This window comes from Uranotaenia lowii, chromosome 2, assembly GCF_029784155.1.
Source record: "Uranotaenia lowii strain MFRU-FL chromosome 2, ASM2978415v1, whole genome shotgun sequence".
In the NCBI taxonomy this organism is placed as follows: domain Eukaryota; kingdom Metazoa; phylum Arthropoda; class Insecta; order Diptera; family Culicidae; genus Uranotaenia; species Uranotaenia lowii.
Genome location: NC_073692.1, coordinates 26,569,827 through 26,583,097, shown reverse-complemented (window position 1 = coordinate 26,583,097; position 13,271 = coordinate 26,569,827). Strand labels below are relative to the sequence as shown.

Sequence of the window (13,271 nt, the reverse complement as noted above, 5' to 3'; positions counted from 1 at the left end):
TGTTATTTCTCTTCAAAATTATTTTTCATTAGTCGCATTTTTATCAAAGCTCTGTCAGTTTGAAATGTAACAAAATTTGGCAATAAATTTACAGACATCTGGCAATACTACAAAAAAAAAAACAAATGTGATAGAAATTTATCAAAAGTAACTAAAATATGAAAAAATTATGACAAACTATGACTGAAAAACAATATGACAAAAAATTTACAAATCTTTTTTATATTTCTGTCAGATTTATGTCATTTTCGTCAAAATTTTGTTATGTTTTTTGCATTTGTCGTAATTTTGTCAAAGTTCTGTCAGTTTAAAATGTAACAAAATTTTGCAATTAATTTACAAACATCTGACAATACTTCTAAACAGTGTTCGGAATTAAAGCGCTAATCTCTAATTTGTCTGCCCCGTTTTTGTTAGATAAATAATGTTTTCATTTATTTTTTTTCACCAAACTTTTGAACTGGCAGATAGACAAACGTCACCACAAGTAATCAGTCAAGGAAAAATGCTGAAATAAGCTTTTTTCTAGTGTCTGCAGTTAAATCGCTAATCGCTAACTAGTCCGCTACTTTTTTTGTCGACAAATTTATTTTCCTACGGGATTTCTGTTGAAAAAAAATAATAAACAAACTCTACTATGTGCAATTATTCAAACAAAAATGCTGGTCAATGTTATCTTCTATAAAGTGATGGAGTTTTTTCAGCCGTAAGTTCTCCAGAAATAAAGTTAAAAAATAAATATTAAAATAAAAATGTAGCGAACTAACTAGCGAATAGCATTTTAATTCCGACCTCTGCTACTAAAATATTACAAATGTGATAGAAATTAGATAAAAATGACTAAAATATGACAAAAATATGACAAAGCTTAGACAAAAAAAAAAGCATGACCGAAAAATTTACAAAACTTTTTTATATTTCTGCCAGATTCTTGTCATTTTTGTCAAAAATTTTGTTATTATTTTAAAAATATTTCATAGTTTTATCTTCTTTTGTATTGATTTATTAACAGTCGTTTTAACATCTTTATTTCATTCACGACTTATATCAATGATGAATTTCTCGAAAAGTTACTGGAAAACTTATCCGGTACAACTGTATTCGATAATTACTCTTGTGGATTCGAACTAATGGACATCGTCCCAGGAGGCAACTGACGTGCCAACTGAACTTTATTTATCACAAACCCTGTCTTAATTCTGTCATATTTTGTCATTACTTTGTCGTTATTATGTCATTTGTCATATTTTTTACTATTTGCTATTTTTTCGGATTTTTGTCATATTTTATCAAATTTTTGTCATTTTACTGCCGTATTTGTCATCATTTTGCTATTTTTTTGACTCATTTTTGTTAGTTTGCTATATTGTTATCCCATTTTCATCATTTTGTCATTATTTTGTCATATTTTGATAAAATTTTGTCAGAATTTTGTCACATTTGTCATGTATTTGTCATTTCGAAATCAAATTTTTGGCATATTTTAAGCAACTGATACCGTATGTTTATCAGATTTTTTAGATTTTATTGTAATTTTTTGTAGCTTTTATGTCATATTTGTAAATTTTTGGTCAAATATTTGTCCTAATCTTAGTTCTATCAGGTTTTTGCATATTTTTCGAAATTGTGTCATATGTTTTATAAGTGTTGTCATTTTTGTCTATTTTTTTTTTTTTCATATTGTTGTCATAATTTTTTAATATTTGCCATATTTATGGCTTAATTTTTCGCTTCATTTGTCGTATTTTATTCAAAACTGTTGTCACTTTTTAGAGTGCCATATTTTTGTCATTATTCATTCAGATTTTTGTCATTTGATTGTCAAATTTCAGTTATAGTTTTTTCATACTTTTACCACAGTTTTGTTATATTTTTGTCATTATTTTGTCTTATTTTTATAACATTGATTATATTTTTTACAGAGCTTCTTCCGATTTTTGATTTTTTTTTAAATTTTGTCATTTTTGTGTACTTTTATAGCCGTTTAACTCAATACCCATATTGTAGAGGATTCATGCGATTTTCAGTTATTTAAAGCATTTTGAAATTGTGTAAGCTACTAAATTATGAAATTTGTTATAATTTGGTCATTTTTGTCATTTTTTTCATATTTCATATTCTAGCATATTTATCATTTTTTTTTTTTTTTTCATTTCAATATCAAATTTTTGTGATATTTTTTGCAACTTTTTCATAATTTTGTCATAGTTTTATCATATGTTTATTAAATTTTTATGATTTTATTGTAAATTTTTTGTAATTATTATGTCATATTTGTAAATTTTTGGTCAAACATTTGTCCTAATTTTAGTTCTGTCAGGTTTTTGCATATTTTTCAAAATTGTGTCATATTTTTTATAACATTAGTCATAGTCCTATTTTTAAATTGCGACCCAGAGGTGGGTCGAATTTTTTTCGCATGTTTTTCCACATCGATTTTCTCTTATCTAGTCCCTGAAATTTCATCTAACACAGTTGGATTCAATTCTCTTCAAAAAAAAAAAAAAAAAAAATTAGTCATAGTTTTGTCATTCTTGTCATTTTTTTCTATACTTTTGTCATAATTTTGTTATATTTGTCATATTTTTCGCATTTTGTTTTTTGCTAAATTTGTCGTACTTTATTCAAAGTTTTGTCATTTGTCACTTATTCGTGTGTCATATTTTTGTCATAGTTCTTTCAGATTTTTGTCAATTCATTGTAAAATTTTAGTCATAGTTTTTACATATTTTTGCCAAAGTTTCGTTATATTTATGCCATTATTTTTCCTTATTTTTATAACATTGCACAATGGGGGAAAAAGTGTTTAAATCGCGAAGAAATTCAATATCTTCCCTTCTACCTAAACCAAATCTATGAAAATATACTTTCCGTTAGTGAAAATGTCCAAAAAATCTATTTGAGATAGTTTTAGACGCTGCACGAGCTTACGAACAGAAATATAGTGCCTTTCCTCAATTCTCCTATATTTTGTAAGCAATCCAGGAAAAAATTAATTTGTTCTAGAATATTTTGAAAAGATTGACCAATTAATTATTTTCAAATAATTCAGAAAAAGCTTGTTCGGACAGCTTTGAAACCAATGAGGTCTATTTTGTTTGATTTTTTTTCCGAATTATGGAGTTATGGCTGTTTTAACTTTAAATCCTATGAGTTTTTTAAATATTAAAAAAAAACTGTTCGGACTTGAAAATTTTAAACCAAATAAGACTTACATTGTGTGATTTTTTCCGAGGAATCGAATGAAATCTATTTAAGCCACCACACGTTTCGGAAAATGGATTTATTTCTTAACTTTTTGATAAATGTAAAGGAATTGAGGGTAAAAACAGCCATAACTTCATTATCCGATGCATGCGGTGGCTCAAATAACCTTCATTCGATTTCTGGGAAAAATCACTCAAAACAAGCCTCTTTTGGTTTAAAATTTCGAAGTCCGTTCATGGTTTTTCCAGAATTTATTTAAAAAAATGTAGGGGAATTGAGGGTAAAAACAGTCATAACTCCATTTTCCGAAACGTGCCTCAAATAGCCTTCATTAGATTTCTCGGGAAAAAAAAATTACACAAGATACGTCCTATTGGGTTTCAAATTTTCAAGCCCGAACATGCTTTTTTTGAACTATTTGAAAAATGTAGGGGAATTGAAGGTAAAACAGCCATAACTCAAATTTCCGATGCGTGCGGTGGCTCAAATAGCCTTCATTCGATTCTTCGGAAAAAATCACACAAAATAGGTAAAAAAATTGTTTTTCAAAATTTTCCAGTCCAAATTAGTTTTTTCTGGATTGTTTAAAAAATATAGGAGAACATGGGGTAAAACGCCACTATATCTCCGTCCGTTAGCTTGTGTGGCGACTGAAACTATTTTCAATCCATTTTCCGGACATTTACACTAAAAGAAAGTATATGTTCATAGATTTGGTTCGTGTAGGAGGGCAGATATTGAATTTCTTCGCGGTTTTTACACTTTTTTTTTCCTTTATGCATTGGTTATATTTTGGTATATTTTTTTTTCAGTGCTTAATCCAGATTTTTTACATATTTTTGATAAATTTTTATCTTTTTTTATGTACTTGTTGAGCCCTTTCACTCAATAGCCATATTGTCAAGGGTTCATGTGGTTTAAGTGATTTATGTGATTTAGCTATTTACAGCATTTTGAAGTTAAATGGAAGCCCCCATATTGGATTTCAAGATCACGTCGGACAATGAATTTCAACTTTTATCCATTCATCTCCTTCATCCTGCATATTAAACGCATATTGTGGTATCGGTCGTTTTTTGCCAGTTCCTATTTGTTTCCATTTCAACAAAAATGGGAAATAAGGGCCACACTTTCCGAGTTTTTTTAATTAAAAAAATCAAAATTATATAAAGTGTTGATTATTTTCAAAATAAGCTATCAATGAGCTTTTGAGCTGATTTCATTTCTCGGAAATTTCAAATTTAAGTAAGATAAGGAATCTCGTTTCTGAGTGTTTATATAAAAATGGAGGCGTTTTCTTTGTGAAACCATCACGTATAAACGGACAGTCGGAATAAGGTGAAATTTGGTATAACAGGATTTTTCGTGTCAGGGATGATTTGTTTAATTTTTTAAAGATTCTCACTTTTTATGGAAGGGAAGCCCCTTCCTTAGCTGACCTTAGCTTAGCCCATTGAACAAATTTCGTTTACTCACCGGCACCGGACAGGTTTGACATTCCGGTCACATGACTCGCCTCCGAAACGTCGCTCATCGACCCATGCCACTTGAGCGTCTCGGTCGAGGAAGTGCTCTCGGAGCTGTTGTTATCGGCGATCGAGCTGTTGCTGGAACCGGAAAGCTGCTGCAAATCCTGCTGGGACCAGTTGTGGGTCGATCGAGACAGCAACAGCTCACTATCCTGCCGCAACCTGAGAAAAAAAACATCATTATTGAGGAATGGGATTAAGGTCGTAAGGTATGAAAAAGTATTGTGATAGGTCTCATAAATAAGGCAGGTCCAATCCGAAATCCTTAATCCGAAGATCAAGAACCACACACAAAGAGTCGTAACAAGCAAGGATCCTTGAGCTCCAAACTTTCACTTTCAATCAACTGGATCGAAGATACTTCATACTTATTTTCGGTACAATACTTGTCAACTCTTGGGGAGAAGTCATAAATTCGGAACATTTTTCGAAGCAGCGGCGATTCCTCGGCAGCGATAAACCTTAAGGAGAGGAACGCCTCATTGAATCATTTTCTGCCAGCAGCGAATACTGTCAATGGGCATATCTCTCCCGGAAGATCTGGGCTGAAGAACTTCTTGTGCCCCTACTTTACTTTGCTTTTATTTCACGCCACTCGATCAACCGGCTTTTGATTTCTGCAATCGAATATTTATGAGAATAACCCGGGCGAAGTCGAACGCGCTGGCCAGAAATAAATTTACAACCCCGGCTTGTCATAAGTTTTGTAGCTTTTTGTCCCTCAGAATCCACAAGCATATGTAAACTCTCTTGACTTCGCGCACAAAGAAAAAGTAAGTAGGTTTTAACAAAACCACCCCGCGAGTTGTCGCGAGCGATTGGTAAATATTTGCCTGAACACGCCAATAAATTCGGTAAACATGAGTTAAAAAGTCACACTTGAATTAAAGTAAAAAAAAAAAAACATCCATAATCTGGTTGCTTTACAATCAAGAGTTCAGAGGAGCCTCCAATCGATCGGCAATCTACTTACATTACAGCTCGGTGATAAATAATGAACGGTAAATATTGACTGAATGGATTGGTCGATTTGCTGACAGTGAGAAAGGGTGGAGCTCAATTTTTTTTCGGAAAAAAAGTTTTCAAAAAAGTTTAAGATTTGAAACCTAAACCTCTTGCTTAAATTCGGTTGATTAGCCCAATTGGCTATTACAGCTTACATCCCCAAAATTTGAAAGAAAAGTCTTTAAGGACCACCCCAGCCTGCTTAAAATATACTTCAATTGTGAACATATGAGAGGCAATTGAACCGACAATGACATTATCGGTCGGCTGCAATCAATGTCATTTTTTAAAGATTTTTTTTTCCTGTTTTCGTTTGTACTTTTACCAACCATGAGAAAATTCCGTTGGAGGTGCCAAATAAGTCAGCTATGGATTTGCTTCCCCTCAACTTTCTTTGAGGATTTTATTTTGCATCCGGGGATTCAACAAACAAAAACTGCAGTTAACAATTTCCGTTTCATGTCGGAGTTCAAAGTTGGTGGTCGATTTAAAAAAATGTTAATTTTTTAAAGTCTTTTTTAACAATTTTGCAACATTTGTAATTTTTGTAATTTTTTTAGATTTTTTTAGATTTTTGTTTTTTTGGAATATTTGTTATTTTTGTCATTTTTGTGACCCTTGTCATTTTTGTCATTCTTGTCATTTTTGGGTAACTTTTTTGTATTTTTTTTTTTTAAATTTTTTTTGTCATTTTTTTGTCATTTTGTTGACATTATTTTGTCATTATTTTGTCATTTTTTTGTCATTTTTGTCATTTTTTATGTCATATTTATCTCATTTTTGTGTCAGTTTTGTGTAATTTTTGTTTAATTTTTGTGTCATTTATGTCATTTTTGTATCATTTATGTCATTTTTGCATCATTAATGTTCCATTTTGTATCATTTTTGTCCTTTTTGTCATTTTGGTAGTTTTTGTCATTTTTGTCATTTTTGTCATTTTTGTCATTTTTGTCATTTTTGTCATTTTTGTCATTTTCGTCATTTTTGTCATTTTTGTCATTTTTGCCATTTTTGCCATTTTTGTCATTTTTGTCATTTTTGTCATTTTTGTCATTTTTGTCATTTTTGTCATTTTTGTCATTTTTGTCATTTTTGTCATTTTTGTCATTTTTGTCATTTTTGTCATTTTTGTCATTTTTGTCATTTTTGTCATTTTTGTCATTTTTGTCATTTTTGTCATTTTTGTCATTTTTGTCATTTTTGTCATTTTTGTCATTTTTGTCATTTTTGTCATTTTTGTCATTTTTGTCATTTTTGTCATTTTTGTCATTTTTGTCATTTTTGTCATTTTTGTCATTTTTGTCATTTTTGTCATTTTTGTCATTTTTGTCATTTTTGTCATTTTTGTCATTTTTGTCATTTTTGTCATTTTTGTCATTTTTGTCATTTTTGTCATTTTTGTCATTTTTGTCATTTTTGTCATTTTTGTCATTTTTGTCATTTTTGTCATTTTTGTCATTTTTGTCATTTTTGTCATTTTTGTTATTTTTGTCATTTTTGTCATTTTTGTCATTTTTGTCATTTTTGTCATTTTTGTCATTTTTGTCATTTTTGTCATTTTTGTCATTTTTGTCATTTTTGTCATTTTTGTCATTTTTGTCATTTTTGTCATTTTTGTCATTTTTGTCATTTTTGTCATTTTTGTCATTTTTGTCATTTTTGCCATTTTTGCCATTTTTGTCATTTTTGTCATTTTTGTCATTTTTGTCATTTTTGTCATTTTTGTCATTTTTGTCATTTTTGTCATTTTTGTAATTTTGTCATTTTTGTCATTTTTGTCATTTTTGTCATTTTTGTCATTTTTGTCATTTTTGTCATTTTTGTCATTTTTGTCATTTTTGTCATTTTTGTCATTTTTGTCATTTTTGTCATTTTTGTCATTTTTGTCATTTTTGTCATTTTTGTCATTTTTGTCATTTTTGTCATTTTTGTCATTTTTGTCATTTTTGTCATTTTTGTCATTTTTGTCATTTTTGTCATTTTTGTCATTTTTGCCATTTTTGCCATTTTTGTCATTTTTGTCATTTTTGTCATTTTTGTCATTTTTGTCATTTTTGTCATTTTTGTCATTTTTGTCATTTTTGTCATTTTTGTAATTTTGTCATTTTTGTCATTTTTGTCATTTTTGTCATTTTTGTCATTTTTGTCATTTTTGTCATTTTTGTCATTTTTGTCATTTTTGTCATTTTTGTCATTTTTGTCATTTTTGTCATTTTTGTCATTTTTGTCATTTTTGTCATTTTTGTCATTTTTGTCATTTTTGTCATTTTTGTCATTTTTGTCATTTTTGTCATTTTTGTCATTTTTGTCATTTTTGTCATTTTTGTCATTTTTGTCATTTTTGTCATTTTTGTCATTTTTGTCATTTTTGTCATTTTTGTCATTTTTGTCATTTTTGTCATTTTTGTCATTTTTGTCATTTTTGTCATTTTTGTCATTTTTGTCATTTTTGTCATTTTTGTCATTTTTGTCATTTTTGTCATTTTTGTCATTTTTGTCATTTTTGTCATTTTTGTCATTTTTGTCATTTTTGTCATTTTTGTCATTTTTGTCATTTTTGTCATTTTTGTCATTTTTGTCATTTTTGTCATTTTTGTCATTTTTGTCATTTTTGTCATTTTTGTCATTTTTGTCATTTTTGTCATTTTTGTCATTTTTGTCATTTTTGTCTTTTTTGTCATTTTTGTCATTTTTGTCATTTTTGTCATTTTTGTCATTTTTGTCATTTTTGTCATTTTTGTCATTTTTGTCATTTTTGTCATTTTTGTCATTTTTGTCATTTTTGTCATTTTTGTCATTTTTGTCATTTTTGTCATTTTTGTCATATTTGTCATTTTTGTCATTTTTGTCATTTTTGTCATTTTTGTCATTTTTGTCATTTTTGTCATTTTTGTCATTTTTGTCATTTTTGTCATTTTTGTCATATTTGTCATTTTTGTCATTTTTGTCATTTTTGTCATTTTTGTCATTTTTGTCATTTTTGTCATTTTTGTCATTTTTGTCATTTTTGTCATTTTTGTCATTTTTGTCATTTTTGTCATTTTTGTCATTTTTGTCATTTTTGTCATTTTTGTCATTTTTGTCATTTTTGTCATTTTTGTCATTTTTGTCATTTTTGTCATTTTTGTCATTTTTGTCATTTTTGTCATTTTTGTCATTTTTGTCATTTTTGTCATTTTTGTCATATTTGTCATTTTTGTCATTTTTGTCATTTTTGTCATTTTTGTCATTTTTGTCATTTTTGTCATTTTTGTCATTTTTGTCATTTTTGTCATTTTTGTCATATTTGTCATTTTTGTCATTTTTGTCATTTTTGTCATTTTTGTCGTTTTTGTCATTTTTGTCATTTTTGTCATTTTTGTCATTTTTGTCATTTTTGTCAATTATGACTCTTTTGTTTTATTTTGGTTTTATTTTTAAGCCATTTTTGTGACATTTTTGGGTCATCCTTGTGCCATTTTTGTGTCATTTTTGTGTCACTTCTGTGTCATTTTTTGTATCCTTTTTGAGACATTTTTGTTTCATTTTTGTGTCATTTTTGAGTCATTTTTGTCATTTTTGTCATATTTGTCATTTTTGTCATTTTTGTCATTTTTGTCGTTTTTGTCATTTTTGTCATTTTTGTCATTTTTGTCATTTTTGTCATTTTTGTCATTTTTGTCATTTTTGTCATTTTTGTCATTTTTGTCATTTTTGTCATTTTTGTCATTTTTGTCATTTTTGTCATTTTTGTCATTTTTGTCATTTTTGTCATTTTTGTCATTTTTGTCATTTTTGTCATTTTTGTCATTTTTGTCATTTTTGTCATTTTTGTCATTTTTGTCATTTTTGTCATTTTTGTCATTTTTGTCATTTTTGTCATTTTTGTCATTTTTGTCATTTTTGTCATTTTTGTCATTTTTGTCATTTTTGTCATTTTTGTCATTTTTGTCATTTTTGTCATTTTTGTCATTTTTGTCATTTTTGTCATTTTTGTCATTTTTGTCATTTTTGTCATTTTTGTCATTTTTGTCATTTTTGTCATATTTGTCATTTTTGTCATTTTTGTCATTTTTGTCATTTTTGTCATTTTTGTCATTTTTGTCGTTTTTGTCATTTTTGTCATTTTTGTCATTTTTGTCATTTTTGTCATTTTTGTCAATTATGACTCTTTTGTTTTATTTTGGTTTTATTTTTAAGCCATTTTTGTGACATTTTTGGGTCATCCTTGTGCCATTTTTGTGTCATTTTTGTGTCACTTCTGTGTCATTTTTTGTATCCTTTTTGAGACATTTTTGTTTCATTTTTGTGTCATTTTTGAGTCATTTTTGTCATTTTTGTCATATTTGTCATTTTTGTCATTTTTGTCATTTTTGTCATTTTTGTCGTTTTTGTCATTTTTGTCATTTTTGTCATTTTTGTCATTTTTGTCATTTTTGTCATTTTTGTCATTTTTGTCATTTTTGTCATTTTTGTCATTTTTGTCATTTTTGTCATTTTTGTCATTTTTGTCATTTTTGTCATTTTTGTCATTTTTGTCATTTTTGTCATTTTTGTCATTTTTGTCATGTTTGTCATTTTTGACATTTTTGTCATTTTTGTCATTTTTGTCATTTTTGTCATTTTTGTCATTTTTGTCATTTTTGTCATTTTTGTCATTTTTGCCATTTTTGTCATTTTTGTCATTTTTGTCATTTTTGTCATTTTTGTCATTTTGGTCATTTTTGTCATTTTTGTCACTTTGGTCATTTTTGGCATTTCGGTCATTTTTGGCATTGTTGTCATTTTTGTCATTTTTGTCGTTTTTGTCATTTTTGCCATTTTTGTCATTTTTGTCATTTTTGGTCATTTTTGTCATTTTGTTCATTTTTGGCATTTCGGTCATTTTTGTCATCTTTGTCATTTTTGTCATTTTTGTCATTTTTGTCATTTTTGTCATTTTTGTCATTTTTGTAATTTTTATCATTTTTATCATTTTTTTCATCTCTCATACACAAAAGTTTATTCGAAATTACGAAAATTTATGGCTTTTCCGACTGATTTCGTCAATAAAAAAAAAAAGGAGAAATCTAGATTTATTTTAACCGTAAAAACTATACTCTCAGAATCGTTGGTAACAGTTATTGAATGTTTAATAGTTTTAGAAAATGTTCGAGTTGAGATAAATTTTTTCATGGAAACATATTGCTCTGTATAAGAGATGTAAGAAAAATCAATCAAAAAAAAAACTCTCGTTTCCAAACGATTATGCAATTGGCGGCTGATTGGCTTCCATAATTCAACTTAATACATCCTTTTTTACCACCTCCGGGGCCGATTTCATTTTCACCTCACGATCAATTACCGATCGTTTGATCGCATCCCGACAATCAATGACTTGGCGCCGGGTTTATTTTTTTCTTCTTGTCCATATTGCACAAACCGATACCAACCCATTCTTCGAATCCACAACTCCATCTTTTGGGGGGGAAGACAACGACCTTTTGTGATCGCATCGCGTGATCTATATCATTCCTTAGAGGAATAAAAAAAACCCCTCGAGGTGAGGCAGGGAATTCCTCAGTTTCGTCGAATGGAAAAGTCGTGACATTTGACAGAAAAATCCGACTGAAATCGATCTCGTCCCGATGATGGGGAAAACTTTGACAACTCCCCCTGGTCGGAGACGGAAAAATAGAAAGTGATATCGATTTCACGCTTCGGTCCGGAAAACAAATCTACAAACGAACAACAAAAGAGTTTGCCAAAAGCTGCTGTTGAAATCCGAGGTTGGATATGCAAAATAGTCCATGAATCCATTGATGACGATCGTCCGTGATCTATTGTATTGAATGGTTTATGCCCTTTCAGGACTTTGAAGAGTCGAGAGAGCGATTGCTCTGAATTTCCCGCGGATAAATGAGATTGGGAACAGTTGGGGGAGAAAAAACTATGCAAACATCATGTTTGTTTTCACCATTCGCGGTTAACAACTAATGGTCTCAGGGAGTTAACGATGTTGTTTTTTGTTGTTGTTTCCTTTTGGAGATTAGAAGAGGACTTGATCTTGACAGGCAGACATCAGTTCGACTTGAAACGAATTAAAAAATAGCTCCCATTGACGTGTTGCATGGGAAATCTCTCGATAAGTTGCTCTGTTTTCACTTTCGAAGGAGTCGTTACTCCCGGTGAAAACGGCAATCCATCATGTCAATCACAGCGAGTGATCCGGTAAAATGTTCTTTCTTTGAGATCCTAGCTCAAACTTTATCTTATGAAACTCTTCAACAATATTTTCGAAACCGTATTCCAAAATGGCCCTAGTATACAATCTTATTGAGAAAACAGTTTAAAAGAAGTCTTCTGCAATCGATTTGCTCTCAATCGCTTTTTGGCAAAAGGCATACCCAATTATGGCATCAAAAACTCAATCCTTAACAATAGCTTTGGCCAATAATAATATTGGCACGGTTAAATGTCAAATTTGAAGGCACCCTTTGGAGCTTCATAGCGCTATGCCATGGTTTCGATCGATAGTGATCTTCAGCAAACACCCTCTCTCGGACGCCCATCATTGATGAAGGAAGGTCCATTTTTCAAACGCCAACTGCAATAATGGCCAACAACTCCGGTAGCCCACCGGAGTGTCAAACTATTGATCTTTTGCCATATAAAGGAGAAACCGTTTCGTTGGTTTTTCTTGGGCTTTTTGACATCCAACTGAGAGTAAGCTACTGAATATGGATTTTCGACAAAGCCAAAACGAGTCTAAATTGGAAAAATAGTCTTGAGAGAAACGAGTGGGGTGCCTAACAAAAAAAGAGGAAAAAAATACAACCAGAAGCAAATCACGTTCGACCCACACCGGAGAAGTAGGATCGATTGATTCGAACATTATGGGCTACCGATTTTGAGGGTCTGAATGGAGCCCTCAAAAGCCTCATGCAGAGCTTAGTGCTCAATGAATCCAATTGGTGGCGGCCTGGCCATCGTTCGCGAAATGAGAAGAAAGATCAATCCGTCTTGACATGGTGACCCCGTTTCCGATCGGAGTTGTTGGTTTATCCTGACGTTTGGTTGATTTTGCAATATTTGAAGGACAGTTTTACTTCTGACAAACTGTAAAGGAAATATTACAATTTCCAAAAACACAGTATTATTAGGGCCCATAAAACAATTGTCACCGATTCTTGACCCAATACCAAATTTAAACTTATTGGTGTGACACTAAGATGGCGATGCTTGAGTTTGAAAGGGATTTTGGCATTATTTGTTCTAGTTAAAGAAAACGAGTGTTGAAATACCTTTGAGTTGATCAAATATGTAAAAAGTTTGGCCTGTTGCCTTGAATAGCCCTCAAAGATTTCATTGGGGAACATATAGGTACTGTAGGGTGGCAGCCAAATGGGTCATGTTGAATTTCGCAAATTGACCGTATAGATTTTGTAGATTGGCCCAAAAAACTGACTTGAGAAAAATTTTAGCTCAATCGAACTTGAACTAAGGGTGCCTGGGACGTTTTTCGGAGAACAGGCCGCCCCAGAAAGTCGATTTTCGGCCAAAATTCTCCTT

General features: G+C 30.3%; 1 protein-coding gene across 4 annotated transcripts in view; it reads right to left on the bottom strand.

Annotated features, from left to right (window-relative positions):
• LOC129743840 (protein Shroom) overlaps positions 1–4,893 on the bottom strand; it is a 384,017-nt gene extending 379,124 nt beyond the window's left edge. For all 4 annotated transcript variants that reach the window (XM_055736051.1, XM_055736053.1, XM_055736054.1 and 1 more), the window contains exon 1: positions 4,684–4,893. In XM_055736051.1, coding sequence (XP_055592026.1) covers positions 4,684–4,741 — 58 coding nt within the window. In that variant the 5' untranslated portion in view covers positions 4,742–4,893. The remainder of the gene's footprint in view (positions 1–4,683) is intronic.
• Between the last annotated feature and the right edge of the window lie 8,378 nt (positions 4,894–13,271).